Source organism: Poecilia reticulata, chromosome 13 (assembly GCF_904066995.2).
Source record: "Poecilia reticulata chromosome 13, P_reticulata-male-v2, whole genome shotgun sequence".
Taxonomy (NCBI): domain Eukaryota; kingdom Metazoa; phylum Chordata; class Actinopteri; order Cyprinodontiformes; family Poeciliidae; genus Poecilia; species Poecilia reticulata.
In genome coordinates, this window is record NC_088842.1 from 31047016 (window position 1) to 31065223 (window position 18208).

The 18208-nt window shown below is 38.8% G+C and overlaps 1 protein-coding gene and 1 long non-coding RNA gene across 3 annotated transcripts in view; one reads left to right on the forward strand and one right to left on the reverse strand.

Annotated features, from left to right (window-relative positions):
* The window catches only part of caln1 (calneuron 1), a 72894-nt gene that overhangs the window by 14675 nt on the left and 40011 nt on the right, over positions 1 to 18208 (forward strand). For both annotated transcript variants that reach the window (XM_008426558.3, XM_008426555.3), the window contains exons 2-3: positions 1591 to 1712; positions 17481 to 17624. In XM_008426558.3, the coding sequence (XP_008424780.1) occupies positions 1598 to 1712; positions 17481 to 17624 (259 nt within the window). In that variant the 5' untranslated portion in view covers positions 1591 to 1597. The remainder of the gene's footprint in view (positions 1 to 1590; positions 1713 to 17480; positions 17625 to 18208) is intronic.
* LOC145554544 (uncharacterized) lies at positions 1763 to 3889 on the reverse strand. The gene is made up of 3 exons (XR_014090518.1): positions 3087 to 3889; positions 1996 to 2058; positions 1763 to 1916 (listed from the first exon to the last, which is right to left on the reverse strand). It is a non-coding gene; the product is annotated as an uncharacterized LOC145554544 (long non-coding RNA).

Below are 18208 nucleotides of genomic sequence, written 5' to 3' on the forward strand. Positions count from 1 at the left end.
CTGGAGTTGGAAAACCTGAAATTTTGCCACTGGAAGCGTAGCTTCGACCAATCAGAGAGACTCTACTATGTGACATAGTGACCGGTAGTTGGTGACCTGTGTCTCTTTTAGCTGGTTGCTAAGCTAAAGCTAAAGGAAATGACATGCTAGGAAATGCAAATGAGAGCTAGGATTACAGGATCTGACACACGCGGTAACGCCCTCTTTAGACAGAGGCTAACAAAGGAAGTTACCAAGTGTTGCTTGTTGCCATTTTGTCCTGCTAGCATCTTAAAGGTAGCATGAGAAACGGACCAGCTGTGTTTTGGTATTAATAAATGGATTCATGAATTCAGCTCACCGACTCTTCTTCAACCTCATGCATCAAGAACTCAGCATGGAGAAGGATAAATTCTCCACACCTGCCAGCAGACGCAGAATCCACACACACGTCCTACGGGGGACATTCTCTTGCTTTCAGTCAATAAAACCAAGACGCTCTCTCAATATTTCATCCAACATTGTTAAAGAGGAAAAAAGGCCTGAGGTTCCAACGTGTGTCGTGATCAGCTGATGTTGTTGTTCAATAAAAACTGAACGCAAAATGTTCAGCAAAGACATCTGAGCCTCTGTTATGACTGCAGCTTTCAGTATGTAATGTTTTGGTGCTGCTCTCTCAGTTTCATCCGCCCTTGTACAAACAGAGCGGGAATGCTTCCAGAACAATTTTGATGTGTATAAAGCAGAATGTCAAGCGTCTGACCTCACAGTTCAAACGTGTCCAACTGGAAGCGTCGGACACGTTTTTGATGCGCGAAAGGCTTCGGTGTGAACGGAGCATAAAATCAGGCGCATACTCAAGCCTGATTGACAGCGCTCAGACCCTCCCTCTGGCTCTGTTTGGTTGTTTCTGACCAGGAGTGGCGTATTTCTGCAGATGGATGAAGGACCACAAGGAAGTTTTTGTTTGCAGATTATCTGTCTCATAACATTCTGACAGTGTGGCAGTTTTGACAATTATGCAAAAAACTTTTTTTTGTTTGAATTATTGTCATTTTGTCCTTAAAAAAATCCCAAAATTTCCACTTAATTTATATTTTGTCCATCTGATGATGTAATTTTTAAATATTAAATGATTCATGTTTTGATTCAGTACTTGAGTAAACTTTTTACCAAATACCGTTTTACCCTCAGTTGGGTAATTTCTTGGACGACTTCTTTTTACTTTTACTTGAGTGAAAATATGTTGAAGTAGTGCTGCTCGTACTTCAGCGCAGTTTTCTGTTCTTGTTTGGGCTCAGACTCACCTGGTGGCATCACTAAGTAGCGCTAACCTCTTTTGGATCAGTGGAAATAAGAAAACCAAGAGAAATGAGCCTGTTAGAGAAACCACAAACCTGGAAGGAAGAAGTTGCTCTGGTCACAAAACCTTCTGGCCTAAATGCAGAACAAACTCTGGAAGAAAACCAGTAGAAGGCCGCACGTTTAAGATTTCTGCGTAGCTATGAGACCTGAAAACATGAATGCCGTGTCAGTGATTAACAGAGGAGCTGGGTGTGCAGCTTATTGGTGTCTGCAGCCATCTGACTGCATGTTTGTGTCGCCTGTCAGAGAGAAGATGCCGTTCCACCATGTGACGGCAGGTCTGCTCTACAAGGGGAACTACCTGAGCCGCTCGCTGTCCGACAGCGACAGCGACGTTCTGGCCAGCATCTCTGTGGAGGAGCTCGACGGTAAGGCTTCTCACACGTCAGCCTTTAACACTTCGCCTCAAGACGTCACATGTGTTTGGTGCCTTTGCATTTATTGTGTGAATATTTGTATTTTTGAGGGGAGGAATAAGGCGATCTGGTTTTGCTCTCAGAAGCTGACGAAGCGAGCTTTAGTCACTGTTTTACCAATTTGAAACCAATTTACTGTCACAAGGTAGCTCCTTTCTGTGAAAAACAAAAACACTTTGAGGAAAATGGCTGGACCTGAAACACACTGCTGCATACTAATCACAGTAAAACAAACCTTTGCTCTGTTCTTTGTTACACTTCATGCCAGCTTACGGCCAGAACTGCAGCAAACCGCTGCCTGAAACAGGAAAAGCAGCAGAAATGTTGAGTTAAAATGGAAAACCCCTTGAAAATAAACATGGACAAACTTATTTAGCAAGAAGATGTAAGAGCCAGAGCTTACAAGTTATTGCTCTATTAAAGAAACTTTCTGTTTTTCAAAGTACTGAACCTGCAGCACTGCAAAAACAGAAAAGTATTTTTCTCTAGTTTCCAGTGCAAACATCTTTATGTTCAGGAAATAAGACAAATCTATCTTACAAGTAGCTTTTCAGCAAGATATTTAAAATGTCTTAATATAAATATTCTCCCACAAGATCTAATACTTTCATATCAATATGAAGGAATTATTGACTTAAAACAAGCTCAGATATGTTGCTGAAAAATAAAATCTAAGTCAGTTTTGTCTCATTTCAAGTAAACAAAGATATTTGCACTAGAAGCTAGATCAAAATATTTGGTAGTATTTTGTGTTTTTGCAGTGTTCACTTTAAGATTTTATTTATTTTTAGTCACTTTCAGTCAATCAATCAGTCAAGTTTATTTGTATAACACCTTACAGCAACAAAGCAGTTCAAAGTGCTTTAGATTATAACAAAACAAAAAATAAAAAGTAATAAAAACAACAAAGTCAATTTAGAAACCAAACATTACATTTTGACAAGTGTCGTAATCAAAAATAATCGATACACATCAAATATGTTGGTCTGTGTTCCAGTAACTATTAATCAAAACAACTTTAAACTGATGGGTTTTAACTTTGATTTAAAGGATTTTTGTGTTTCGGCTGTTTTACAGTTTTCTGGAAGTTTATTCCAGATTTCTGTTGCATAGAAGCCGAAAGTTACTTTGTTTTTATTTCAAGTAAACTCAGATATTTGCAGTAGAAACTAGATAAAAAATAATTGGTAAGATTTTGTGTTTTTGCAGTGAGTGTAAAAAGCAGAAAAGTTGTTACCGACCCAGATTCTGTTTTTTAAAGGTCAACAACAGAAAAATAAAACGTTGGTTTGTTTTAAACGTGAAATCGGTGCAGCACAAACTCACCCGGTCTGTTTTTACAGACAGAACAATCTGTCTTCCAGGATAATTTCTGCTTTGCCTTCTCGCTCTTTCGCTCTCCGTTTATGAACCTTTTGTTTTCTGCCTGTCGGAGAGTAATCACCCGGCTCTGTGCAACATAAACCTGATCAATAACCGTCTGCTGGAGTCAGCGGCGGCGGCGGCGGCCTCACCGGCAAACTAGACTTCCCCCCTGGTTCCAAAAATATTAATCCACTGATGCGGCATTAAGCTGCCGCCTGGAAAATTGGCAGCGCGGCTCGCGGTAATGGCCAGATACTCTGTCAGGGTCGCGCTTTAATATGCATGAAGGAACCTGCGAAGTATGAATTCCTCACTCCTCGTTTCAATGGGCCTGTGTTGTTTGGCAGGTAGGAAATTGTCGGGAGCGAAGACGATTCATACGGGTTCCATTTGAAAACACTCCGACTGGCTAACTGCTGCCTGTCAACTGAATAATTACTGCAAAAGGATTTACCGTGCCGGATTGATGGCGTCACGAAGCACCTGGAGCTGAGAGGTTATTAGTTTGTTTTTGCAAGCGGCTGAAAGGGGAGCAGAGTCTTTAGTGCCTCGAACAATTACTCAACTTCTTTCTAATATAATGGAAAGGGCTAAAGTTAACAGATGTGTTCTGTTTGTTTATGCATGAAGCCCAGCAGTACTTTGTTTCTGTACTTCAGTACTTTGCTGAAATAGATTTAGTTGTGGGGAGAGTATCCAAACGTTGTACTCAAGTAAGATTTTGAAAATATTTGGTAAAAAATCTACTCAAGTTCTGAGTATCTGATCGATCATTTAATATATAAAATTGACATCAGCAGACGAACCAAACTATAAAGTTAAGTGGAAATTTTGGTATTTTAAGGACCAAAACGACAATAATTCCTAAAAAAAGTACCAAAAAACAACAAAATCAAGCAAAAGAAAACCAGTTTCTTTCAATAAAAAAACCTTATGAAACTTTAACATTAACAGTTAAAAACATATGCAGAACACTGCAAAATTACTCATGAAACGCTGTATATGATTAAATTTGTCCAAAATATGTTACAGTATAATAATTGTCAAAAAAACACCCACAGCTGATCCTAATAGGTTCAACAGTTACAATAAAAAAAGGGGGCGGAGCCATCGGTTACCGGTTCCCATGGTAACCACCAACTGCCAAGAGCAGCTTCACAGAACTTAAAACACCAACAAATGTCTGGATAAACAAACTAGACTAAGCAAAATGAATTAAAAGAATAAATAAAGAGATTTAGACATACTTCACATCTATGGTATTGTTAAAAGAAAACCCTTTCTCCTCCGCTGATTTAAAATGTTTTAAAGTCTGTGAAACAAACTGAAGAAAACAAAATAACAAAATCTTTTCCAACACGACAACAAATGAACCTAACACACGAGGTGACCGTCAAACAACTGTGAGTTTCCTGAGACAGAAACTCCAGGACCAGAAATCGATGCCTGCTGACGGTGAGGCGAGGGGCCCATCAGCACGTTTGCTATAAACTCAGATGATTTCCAGCGTCCATCCAACACCAAGTGCAGCGATGGGGCTCTCTCTCTCTCTCTCTCTCTCCCTCCCTTTCTCTCTCTCTGTCTCTCTCTCTCAGCCACTTCCTGTTTGCTAGACAGTCCTGGGTTTCATGGACCTTACCAAGCTCCGCCCAGAAACGCCCCTCAAAATTCCCACGTGACTTCATGTCTCACATTAACAGCTTAGCTCCAATGTTTAAACATGGCATTTCTCGTTCTCTGCAGAGTATTTCTGAGTCGATTAGTTTAGCATTTCTGCCGGATTTTCACAAAATATCAGCCACGACAATGGACAAGGGAACCAACAAGTTCATGTCATCTTTTTTGGACGGCATCAAGGTGTTTTAGCCACGCAATGCCTCCAACATTGTGCAAGTTGCAGCTAAATGCTACCGGTTGATGAGGAAAACAGCAGATCCTCAGACCCTCAGCATAAATATAGCTATGGACAAGATCACTGACGCCTATTGTTCTTGCAAGGCTGGGTAAGTCGGGCATTCATGGTTTTGAGGGTGATTTCTGTTGGCAAATGTTCATATGTGCCTAGGCCTGATACACAGCATAATGGCAGTACCGGAGGCTAACACGATTAGCGTGGCTAACACGATTACAGTTTAGTAAAAAGCCTTTTCAGGTGAAATAAAATCTTTAATGTATGTCAGATATGGTACACATTGCATATTGATCTGTTCAGCTAACATAAGGCTGTAACAGACAGGTTTCAGGATGTAGAAGTTGTATCGGTACTGCCATTATGCTGTACTTGGCTAAAAGGTTTTCATAATGGATGTGTTTATTATTGACTTTATTTTTTTCATTCACTAAACACAAAGAAAGCAAAGCAATAATACTTACACCAGCAGACACTCCTTTGTTCTTATTGATCCTACAACGGTTGAGCTGTAAATGCGGTCGTCCACAAGCTTTGATCCAAGCAAGGCTTTCCGTTTCAGATTTTGGAAATCTGTGAATTTTAGTTCCACAGGATACCTGACATCGCATGTACAGATATCCCACTGACGGTGGAGAACCATTCTTTTTAGAGTCCTTATGCAAAAACTTTCTGCCGGTCTGCTAGTCCACAATGTACATTAGCATGTGTTTACTTCTGTAGCTTGAGTTTGTGAGTCGGTAAGGCACGTGGTAGCTGCGCTGTGACGTCAAATGGACATTAGCCAATGAAACGCGGCCCCTGTGGTAAGGTCCATTACCTGACTGCTTCCACTGTGTGCATGTGGAAAGCATTCCTCCCAAAGATCCTGTGAAACAAAAATAATTTAATTCCATTCGCAGATATCAGCATTTCAACTGTTGTCCAACGCACCACGTACTGTATATCAGGTTGATTAAGAAGCTAGATCCATCTAAAAAATTACAACATTGCATCTGCAGATTTGTTTAAAGTTTTAGATATCTGCTAATTTTATCATTTTAAAGCCGTTGCTTCCTCTCCGTTAATTATCCAGCAACTTATTTGTTTCTTAGTTGATATTTACTTGTTATAAAACAACATTTTGACTCATTTTGTAATTATGATAATTCCTTAAAATGAGCAGAATAACATTATTTCTTGAATGACAAGTTACATTTTTAACATATTCGATAACTCTAACCCATTCATCCATGTTCTTTTATGTACCATGGTGAACTGTTGTGATATATGGCTTTTAATTCTTTAAATATTATTTAATATGCTATCATTCAATTATAATTATTTCATATTACTTAGTTTCCCTTTGGGATCAATAAAGTATTTTTTTTTTATTTGAAATATGTAACATATGTTTTTAGATAAAGGCTTTTATTATTATTATTTTTTTGATGGAAGAAGCTTGTTAACTTGCCATATTGCAGTATTTTTATCCAGCTATTTTTTTGGCAGTAAGTTTATGTTTTTTGGTGTCTGGAAAATGAGCCGTTTCAAAAACCTCTGCAATGTAACTTCAGGCACTGCGCCGTTACCTAGCAACCCAAGCCAAGCCCAGTTCGTTACCTAGCAACCCAAGTTGAGCTCCAGGACGTTTGTTCAGCTGATTTTACTGCTGCACGCGCTGTACAATGGCTGCTGCTGTTGTTGTTGACTTATCATCCAGAAACCACTTGCTGTATTCTTAGTTGAGTTTCCATCACAAAAATGGGCAAAACTCTGAAAAAACATAATTTCTCGGTTGTGCTGTTCCCATTAAGTAAGAAAAACAATTAAAATCACGCGTGAATAAGTTTGTTGACATGATAAATGATGGAAACGCAGATGTTGCTGGTTGCGCAGGAGACTCTGCTTCTCACCTGAACCCAAATGTTTGTTGGGCAGCAGGAAGATGAGATCCAGGCTTCAAAGCCAGAGAGATGAAAGGAAGTAGAAGTTGGGAATTTGAAAACATGTCTGACAGTCAGAGGCAGATGAAACATGTGACTCATCTTACACACTCCCACCAACTTGGAATGTCAAAAAGCTGAATAATGATCCACCCAGACGTCCAAACTGCATTAGAAAAGTCCTGCAGTTTAAATAAATACTGAACATGTTCACCAAAAGACTGAGAGGCGGGTTCCTCTCTGCAACTTTATTCAACTTAAAAAAAAGAAATGTTCTTCAATCTGACCGTTTACGAAAGTTTAGCTGGGAAACTTATAATTTCTACATTTTTGCTAAATGCCAGTGAACAAACTGACTTTAAACTCAAAGTTCACCATTTTAAAACATCAGAAATGGATGTTTAAATCAGAATCAGAAAGACTTTATTCATCTGCAGTCACTCCAACACTAAAAAACCCCCCACTAAAATACCGGCATCTAAATTTTACCATATAAATACAATATTTATACGTAACATTTTGGTAACCACAGCTGCCAATATTTCACTGTAAATTATAAACTTTTTTTTTTTGCATTGCATCTAAAGTGCTAAAATATTAGAAAAAACTAAATATAATCATAACACATAATTAGTTTTACAGCTACTACACTGTATACATGTTGAATTTTTTTTAATTCAACATTTATTGAATTTTTGATTTAATTTCAGAATTGACTTTTTTGTCAAAATTCTGACTTTAACCTCTTTTTTTTCTCTCAGAATCAGAATTTTTTAAACAAATTTAATGTTTAAACTCAAATCTACCAAGTAGATTTTGGACAAAATGTATAAAGTGCATGTTAAGTGATTATTTTCAAATCCTAACAACATCAATGATAAACTCCTACGAATGTTTGGTTATTTTAATTTTGACATAAATTGACAGAAGTCTTTATTTTGGCCCTTATCCTCTTCCGTACTATTTTCATGTAAATGCAACAGTTAATTTACTCAGTAACAGCTTTTCGGTAAAGTACCAGGAATTAATGAAAAGTCGGGTTGCAGATGGGAATTAATGTCAAACTTTGATAAATCTGGAGATTAAAATGTTGAGCAGCTGTTTGCCGTCCAGCTGTTTGGATTTTTTTCCCCTCTGATTTCCTGTTTCATTTCAAACAGTCTGTATGTTTACCACTTACTGCTTTGCTATACTTAAAAAGGCGATTTACAGTGTTTGTTCAGGCCATTAAAAGCCTCGCGCTGCTGCCTTTTGGCTGAAAGTGTAAAATCATTGGTCTGGTTAATTTCCCATCTGAGAGCAGAAGCTGCTGCTGCCTTCGGGGAGAGTCTGCGGCCTCCTTACCGTCTGGATAACGGCTTTAAAAGTTGACATCCATGTCAGTCATACAGAGGCAGGTTGCATCAGTGTCAGCTTTTATTTATAACAACCAATTATAGAGCAGCAAGAGAGGCGGAAAGGATAACTTTAAGTATAAAACCTGGAAGAATAATCAGCCTGTAACCTGTTAGTGCTCCAAGATGAAGACGTAAATGTGCTTCCACAAGGTTTTTACTTTGTGATCGAAATGTAACGTTTTCCCCGGGAAAGTTGAAACTAATGTACTGTTTCTTCATTAGCGCTCCGTATCTGCGTCCCATTTTCTCACACGACGTAATGAAGCGTATTTTTAACCATTTTCTGTCTAAATTTGTAACGTCGTTAATGCTAAGCCTTGCAGAATCCTTAAAAGTTTTGGTGACCAGTTACGGAGAAAACCACGAAGGAAAAGACAAAGCAGGAGAAGATCCGGTCGCCTTTGTCTTCTGGATCTGTTGTTACAGTTTAACTGGAAACTGCTTCAGTTTTTTACGTATTTAAGAAACCTTTAGGATTTTTTCAAACCTTAGCAGAACTACACCTTGAACTTTTAAACATTTCGCAACCACAAACGTCATTTGGTTTTGAGATTTAGAGAAAGCAGTGTATGTCTAAAGGTTTTTTTTTTGTCTGCTCTGTTCACTGTCACACTTTCAATTATGACCAGTTTCCCTTGGAAGTCGCCTAATTAGTAAATATAAACTAGTTAGTAAGTAAGTTTAGTAAACGTTTTAACGTTTTAACTTAATCTTATCATAACTCCGGGTTTTTAAAGAAAAGTTTAGAAAGCAAACAGAATCTTGAAGACCACGCAGAAACAGAAAGCGTGTAAGATAGCATTCACTTGTGTCTAGTTTGGTTTAGTTGAGCTTTAGTTCGTTTACCTAGAAAGTCCGGTTCGTTTGGGGAGGTGTGAACGTGGAATCAAGCTCCGATGAAGACCAAAGCAATCTGCTAAAAAGTTCGGTTGATGTGAACTCTGTTAGAATGTATACGTGAACGCCAAGCAGACCGGAGACCGCTCCAAAAACAGGAAGTGGACTACAGTGCAGGGCATTCTGGGTAAATACAAACAGAACAAATGCGTTAGCCTAGCGCCAGTGGGAGAAATGGTTTGTTGTTTGTAGTCAAAGACGAAAGAGAAATCCTAAAATCCGTTTGTGTTTACATTTTGTGAAACAGGAAGTTGCGCTCGGCGACTTCTTCAGCGGTTTTCATGTTGTTTCCTTGAGTAGCGCCCCCAGAGGGGAGAAGGGGTAACAGGTTTTTCAAATGGTTTGGTTGGTTTGACTGCAGCGTGAAAAAGAACCGCAGCCGCTAAAAATGGAGCAAATGTTGCAACTTTGATCCCGGATCAAACCGAATCTACCAGACTGAGGTGTGAAAACACCTGGGAGTAAACCTGCTGGAGTCACCTGAGCTAAGACTGGAGGAAACGAAAAGTAAAACTCTGAATCGACACCCAGAGACACAAAAGAATAAATCAGGGTCTAAAACTTTTAGATCTACATTAAACAATAGCTATTCAGCAGTTAATTCATGCATTTCATTTAGATGTGTTAGTGCAAAGTAAATACATGTTACAAGGGCCTAGTCAAAGTACAGACCTTACATAAATAGATGGAGGCCCTCAGTCTAATCCGACTGAACTTCAGCAGCTCTGCAAACAACAGTCAGAAACCTAGTTTGTATCTAAAACTGTATTCAAAGTCATTTTTATTTTATGTAAAAATAAAATACATTAAAGTTTGAGGAGGCTGCACAGTGGTGCAGTTGGTAGAGCTGTTGCCTTGCAGCAAGAAGGTTCTGGGTTCGATTCCCGGCCCCGGTCTTTCTGCGTGGAGTTTGCATGTTCTCCCTGTGCATGGTGGGTTTTCTCCAGGTACTCCGGTTTCCTCCCACAGTCCAAAAACATGACTGTCAGGTTAATTGGCCTCTCCAAATTGCCCCTAGGTGTGAGTGTGGGTGTGTGGTTGTGTGTCTCTGTGTTGCCCTGTGACAGACTGGCGACCTGTCCAGGGTGACCCCGCCTCTCGCCCGGTATGCTAGCTGGAGAGGAACCAGCACCTCCTGACCCCACTGAGGGACAAGGGTGTAAGAAAATGGATGGATGGATAAAGTTTGAGGTTCGAGTTTTCACTGTATTATTTCTCCTGCCAGACTCTGTTACTCATATCTGACATTTTCTTTCTGCCCAGAACCTTTGAGAAAGGCCAGTGTGGACACAACTCTGCTGACAGACGTTAAACCTTCTGATTTGTTTTCTTATTTGTTTCATTTGCAGCAGAAGAAAATCTCTCTGGTTTGGTTTTGCAGCTCTTTTCGGCGAGGCTGCTGCATTAAACATGACTTTTATAAAAGTAGGCAAACATCACGGGAAGCTTTTGTCTTCATGTTTTATGCAGATCAAATATCAGCTGCATGTTTGACCTCAGGATGGTGTCAAGGGATATTAACTTCATTTAAATTATTTTATTCAAATTTTTCCCAACGTAAAGTCACTTTCACAGACTTGCGGTTGCAAAAAAATATGTTAGTTGATCTCACACTGTGGCGGAAAAGCAACTGGTGGATTTATTTAATCAGAATCTGCTTCATTATGTGCAAAAACTATGAATTTACTCCAGTTTTCTGCGTTTGCAGCAGCAGACAGGCAGGAATGTGGGTATTTGTTTTTCAGATGAAAGAAGCATCACACTGGGTTTTAACTATTGATGATTTTGTGTTTTAAGTCCCAGGACAACCGTGTCAGTCTGGATCAATGTTGGGATCAATTTTTGTTTCTTTTTATGTCTCTTGCTTTTCTAATTTGAGAGAATCACATTTCAAGGTTTCGTGTGGAGAACAAACAAATCTTTATGTCCTTGAATCATTTGGCTCTGCAGACTGAGGCGCCTCACTTCTGGCAGATTCATTTCAAGATGTCTTTTGTTGTTTTGTAAGCTGTGCATGGATTGATTGTTATTGCTGCAGCAGGGATTTGTTGCTACGGAATACTTATTGTGTCAAAAAAGTGGAAAAATTCACTCTGACTAAATTTATTAAAGAAAAAAAATCTGAGAAATAAATTTAATGTGATCCAGATCTAAATAAGTAAATGTGTGTTTTTGTAGGTGATGTTTAGCCAATCAGAAAGCGGGGCGTTCATGCTGAAAGTGCGTTTAGACTTATTTCAACTATATTAAGATGCTTGAACTAGAAACTAGACTAAAATACTTGGTAAGATTTTGTGTTTTTGCAGTAACTAAGATATTTTTTTTTATTGTCATGTTCAAAGTTTCTCAGGTACGGAGACCCTAAAGCAGTGGCTCTTAACCTTTTTTGAGGTACCGAACCCCCCAGTTGCATATGCGCATTCACCGAACCCGTCTTATTTAGACGGGTTCTAAATAAGACCCTTATTTCCCCATAATGTGTTTTATTTGGCAGAATAAAGGAGGAAACTTTACACAGGAAATTTAATCTCAGACTTTCTGATTTTTCTACCAGACATGTGGAAACATTTCTGTCAGATTTCAGCTGGAGAGTCGCTGAACGTTTCAGTTGCTGCGAGTCTTGATGGGCAGCATTTGTTCACGAAGCAGACTGAGTTATTAGGATATACAAACGGAGCCCGTGTTGTTCTGTTCCAGCGTGTTCCAGACAGAGGAAAGTGCTCAACAAAAGCCTGAGTCACTGCTAGATTTATGCATGAAACACTCATTTCAGCGCAGGGGGAAATTATCTGCATGTTCTGTATGAGGCTGTTGGTGAGCTTTTATGTGTTTGCATGCGGAGAAATGTTGGCTGTGAAGGAGAGCGTTGTGTTGCTGCAGAATGATGATGGTTGCAGAGCCTCGTGACCAGCTGTCTGAAAGGTAAAAACGATGCCATGTTTATGCAGCTTGTCACAGACGGCGGCTTCTAATTACCTCTATAAACGCAACCAAAACATTGTCTGTAACTTCATGACACAATTCATAATTCACGCTCCATTTAAGCTTCGCTGTTCCAACTCATTTAGCAGCAGACAAGACCAGATAATAAGCTGATTGATTGGATTATTTTCAGACCGGCGATTATTTGGCTCAGGCAGGCAGGCGGTCAATGAGAAGCAAATTATGAGATTATTTGAGATTTAATTAAAAGAAACACAGATTATCTGTTTGATGCTGTCATGTTTTCTTTAAAAGTTCAAAAGTTGAACATATTTTACTTTTCATTTCAAGATTTTTTTCTAGAAGTTTTCTGAGATTAATCAGAAATGTTGAATTTTTTCTACCAAGTTTTGACTTTTCAAGCTCAGAAATTTAAAAGTTTTTTCTAGAAAAATTCTGATATTATCTCAAAATATGAGTTTTTGGACATATTTTTTAGGAGATTTTTGACTTTTCAAAGTAATAAATTTCCAAGTTTTTTTCCTAGAAAATTTCTGATATTAATCTGAACATTTTGACTTTTCAAGCTGATAAATTTCAGTGTTTTCTGTTGAAAATTTATAAGATTAATCTTAAAGTTTCTGAGTTTTTTCTGGCAAATGTTTAACTTTATAAACTCATCAACTTTAAAGAGTTTTCTCCCAAAATGTCTGATATTAATCATAAAATTTGTGAGATTTTTTTTGTAGCCAATTTTTGACTGTTAAAATTCATAAATTTCCAAATCTTTCTAGAAAATTTATGAGATTTTTTTATTTTTATTTAAATTCTAGAATCTTTTTTATTTTACAAACTCATTAACTTCAAAGTTTTCTGTAGAAAATATCTGGTATTAATCTAAACTTCCACATCTTTCTAGAAAAGAAAGAGATGAATCTAAAACTTTCTGATGTTAATCTCAAATTTTCTGAGGATTTTTTCCACAAATTTTGACTTTTTGAACTCATAAAATTCCACTTTCCATTTTTCTAGAAAATTTCTGAGCTGAAACTGAATATTTCTGTTTTTTTTTATTAAGGAAATGTACTCTTTGTATTGATGTACAGTAACCCTGATGTCGTATTACCAGAGAACCAATGGAGGGACAGTAAAATGTAGTGACATAATTGCCACTCTTCATTATTAAATGCATATTTTGGACATTTTCGCTGAAATTTCGACAGAGTTGCAGCGAGTTGCCTGTCGGAGATGAAGGCATGGCCAAGTTTCCCGGCATCATTCAGGATGACGGATGAGAGGAGACTCCCAATATTTTCTCTGTGACAGAATGAAGTGTGTAAAATGTGTTTCAGAGGAAACGTAGCAACCAAACACCATTTAATCAAAAACAGGAGAACATAGATTCATTTTCAAGACGGAGTATTTGACTCTTCGGCTTGAAAAGCAGCTGAAGTTGGTTTTAAAAACATTCCTGTTTCTGTCAGACATTCTGTTTTTAAACTCATGTGATTTTATGTCTCCGGGTTGAGATGGATTATGTTCAGATTCAACGTCATTAACTTAAAAAGTCAATTCAAAACTTCAACATTTAGCGGCTTAAGAATGCCTCTATGGAATAAACATTGTTGACAAAAACCGACTTTAAGCTCTTGTGCTGTTTTTAGAAGCAGTAGGAAACCAAACGGAAGCACAAACAATGTGAATTTTGCGTAACATTTCCCCCTTGAAGTCAAATTTTACTTTCTCATCTCGAGCTTCACTGATTTGTGAGCAGCCATTTCAACCATAACTCGTTTTGATCTCTAAACTTGTCCAGAAATAAACGTTTCTGCTGCCTGTGAGGTTTGCAGAAAGACGGAGGTAATCATCTATTCCAGTCTGCAGTCTGATATTATTCAGCGTTCAGCAGCGTGTTCATGCATGGCACACAGTCACAGTGTTCTGCAGAGACGTGACATTCCACCCCATTTAAAAAACACCAGATGCCTGTCAGCCTTTTCTTACCATCCTCCCTCTCTGATCTGCAGGCTCACTTGTGAAATATGCATTTATTAAAGCGCAGTGAAGTCCGCTGACTCCTCTACTAATGGCATTATTACTCAGTGAGTGAAGCAGCTGATTCAACTGTGCACCAGTGAGATGTTTCCGAGAATTGGCTCAGGAAAAGGATCTGCACACTTCAACACAGTTCAGTGCCTTTAAATGCACGGCGACGTTTGTTTTCTGAAAACTGACTCAAGAAAACCATCTAGAAAACGTACATGTGGGAAAACGCATGTACGTTTTATATGCAGAAAACGAGAAATTAACTCAAGAAACTGCGAAATTAAGTTATCTCAAGAAAACCATCTAGAAAACGTACATGTGGGAAAACGCATGTACGTTTTATATGCGGAAAACGAGAAATTAACTCGAGAAACTGCAAAATTAAGTAATCTCAAGAAAACCATCGGGAAATTAACTTGCCATCTCAAGAAAATGCAAAATTAACTCGCTGTTGCTAAAAACATATGGAAAAAATATATGTGGCAAACGAGAAATTAACTTATCTCGAGAAAGCAATCACGAAATTAACTCGTTATCTTGAGAAACCTGGAAATGAACTCGATATGTGAAAAATGGGAAAGTAACTAAAAAAAAAACATGTGTAAAGTATGAGCAGAAAATGTTCAAAGTTAGGCTAAAAAAACTAAAAATTAGTTGAGCTGTTAGCGTCTTGCTGGATTAGCTGATTAGCTGCTTTCCCATCATTTCAAGCTAATCTGAGCTTCAACACAGTTTGACCAGTAAATTCTTCTTTCGATGCTGTTTATTAAAAAGCTTTTAATCTTTTTATTTACCAGTTTTGCTTCACAGAAACTTTGCATTATATTCATAAATGTTTTCAGTTTTGTTAGTAAGTTAAAAACATGCTGGGAAGCAAAATGTGACGACAGAGGAAAAGTAATGGAATAAGTTGTTCATCCATCCATTTTCTTACACCCTTGTCCCTTAGTGGGGTCAGGAGGTGCTGGTGCCTCTCCAGCTAATGTACCGGGCGAGAGGCGGGGTCACCTGGACAGGTCGCCAGTCTGTCACAGGGCAACACAGAGACACACAGGACACACTCACACCTAGGGGCAATTCAGACAGACCAATTAACCTGACAGTCGTGTTTTTGGACTGTGGGAGGAAACCAGAGTACCTGGAGAAAACCCACCATGCACAGGGAGAACATGGAGACTCCATGCAGAAAGACCGGGGCCGGGAATCGAACCCAGAACCTTCTTGCTTCAAGGCAACAGCCCTACCAACTGCCAAAGGTTTTGCTGAATGCTGAGTAATTAGTATTTCTGTTTATGTAGGAGTAATTTCCTTGCTGTTAGCTGGGAGTAATTAAATTTTAAGCGCTTGAATGGCTCCAGTTTGTTGAACGGCTGATCTGAACTGCCTCGCTGGATTGTTGGTGTAATCTGGACTACCTTCCCAAAGTGAAAGGGATTAGCAGGACGTGGTAACCTGAGGGAACGCTGCAGACCTGGTTCCACCTGCCAGGTCCATCCGACTCGGCTTCTGTTCCAGCCAGCCGCTCTGCGATCCGCCGCAATCCAGGCTGCTGCGCCGCTTCACGTCACCAAGCCGTAACAACTGAGCTGGTGCTGCATGTTTATGGAAACATTTTAAAGCTTAGTTTAGTTGTTTATCTTCCTCACATTTGTTTTTGGATAGTTTTTGCTTTATTTTGACATTTTTGTAGAAGTATCTACTTTTATTTTAGACAAAAATATGATTATATATTAGTAATATCAATTTGTTGAACTTGGGTTGTTATGTAAAGTTGCTAGCTTTATTTCATGTCATAATGTTTTTCCTACATCAAAAATATACCCAGAGTGTTAATTAGGTTTTTTTCCCCACACATGTTTGAGAAATCCTTTAATCTCCATGGCAACCATTCAGGGTGCCTAAACGCTTGGTCTCACTCAGCTCCTCTAGACTAGTGGCAGCAATAATTAGCAAACAACTGGTGGAACTGCATTTTTGCTGAGCTTCTTCACGTTATTCTTTTAATGGTTGTATGAGAAGCATTGTTGTCATGACGAGCTGTAGGCGAAGTGCTGAAAAGAGCAGGAGCTTCTTAAAGAGACAGAGGCCCAATTTCAAGGCGTCAAATTCGGAAGGCGCATTTTTTTAAGCCATGTTTGATAGATATAACATTTTTATAGCAACTGGAGGCAACAACTTGATTGAGTTATAAAATGGCACTATGTTCCTGGGAAATACGTCGCACCGGCCCTTTAAGGAATATCAGTTTCTTGGACTCTAAGATGGCAGCAGGATGTCAGAGTCTCTCTGTTACCTTCACCCAGATTTCCTTTTCTGAATCTTTCATTCCACCATTTCTGGAGTAAAAATTGCTTCTTTTTTAGGGGGGAACAGCTGTTTTCTCTGGTTCTGGGTTGTTTTCTGATTGCACCTTTTAAGCTTTAATCATTTGTTGTGATGTGTAACCATGGCAACAAGGTGTTAATCAGCAGGGAGCGGCTGATTAACACAGGAAAAGCTGAAATATTTATTTAATTTGCCTTTGGAATCAATAAAAAAATGTAATTTGAAAACATTTAAGGTTCATAAAATGTGTTTAATTTATCTGAGGTTACATTTTTGTGTGTGTCATGAAACTTAGAATTATTTTCATATTTTCACATTTTGATACTGTGCAGGTGAGTAAATAACTCCAACATTATCAACACGATTGGGTTCATTTTTAAATAATCATGTATATTTTACCATCTAGCTGCTTTTAGAGAAAGAAAATCCTGGTTTCCTGAAGGTCAGATGTTTAACTCAGGCTGTAACAGACTGGATGCCCAGAGAAAAAAAAACTCTTATCTGTTCATTGTAGCGTTGGATGATTAGCTACCTGGAAGGTAAGAAAATGTTCTGTAAATGTGACTCAATGGGTGGAACAGAAAAAGCAGCTCAGCGAGGGCCAACTGTGAAAGCCTGACCAGAGTTAGACGGCGGCTGTGGAAGCAGGTGTAGAAAATAAATCAATGGCTGGAATTTATCTTGTTAACTTGAGGCAGTGGTGCAAGACCAATTGCATAAGAGCGCTGAGGAAGCTGGGTCAGGCAGGAAGGAGAGGGAGCAAAGGGCGAGAGGAGAGCAGACGAGCAGAAGAGAAATCCCAAAACGCAGAGGACAAAATATGAAATCCATAAATAAATAAATTTAAAAAACACCTTTTTTCCCTGCAGCCTTGAAGCAGGAAGGATGAAGGCTGCTTACTGACTGTGAGTGGATTTGTTGTTTGTCTTGGCAGAGATCCGGGAAGCGTTTAAGGTGCTGGATCGTGATGGAAACGGGTTCATTTCCAAGCAGGAGCTGGGAATGGCCATGCGGTCTCTGGGGTACATGCCCAGTGAGGTGGAGCTGGCCATCATCATGCAGAGACTCGACATGGACGGTGAGTCATGGCCGCAATCAGCCGCACAAACGTATTCGCTCTGCATCACCTCCACAAATGCAAAACGGCTTATTGTTGTACAAACAGTCATAAAAACACCAAATACTACCAAGTACAGCTTTTAGTGCAAATGTGCACTTGAAGTAAGACAACAGTAACTTTAAAGTAACTTAGCATTAAATTATAGTAGCTTGTTTTCATGTACGTCACAGAAAATGTGAACGTTTTAAGCCGATAATTACTTAATATTGATGATGTTAGTGAAATAATCTGCCAATGGAGCTAGAACTTGGTTGCCAGGTAACAGCCTGGGCTCGGCTGGAGTTGCTAGGTAACAGCCTGGGCTCGGCTGGGGTTGCTAGGTAACGGGGCAGTGGAACGTTCTACCAGGGCAAATAGAACTTTGTAATCAATATTTCAGACATATTTATTTAAAATAAGTTCCTATTTCTTGCTGAAAATTACTTGCAACTTAGTTTTGTCTAATTTCAAGTTCTCTAAGATATTTTAATTAAAAATTAGACCAAAATTACTTGGTAAAAATGGGTGGTTTCACAGTAAAAGCATAATTTTTTGTGTGCATC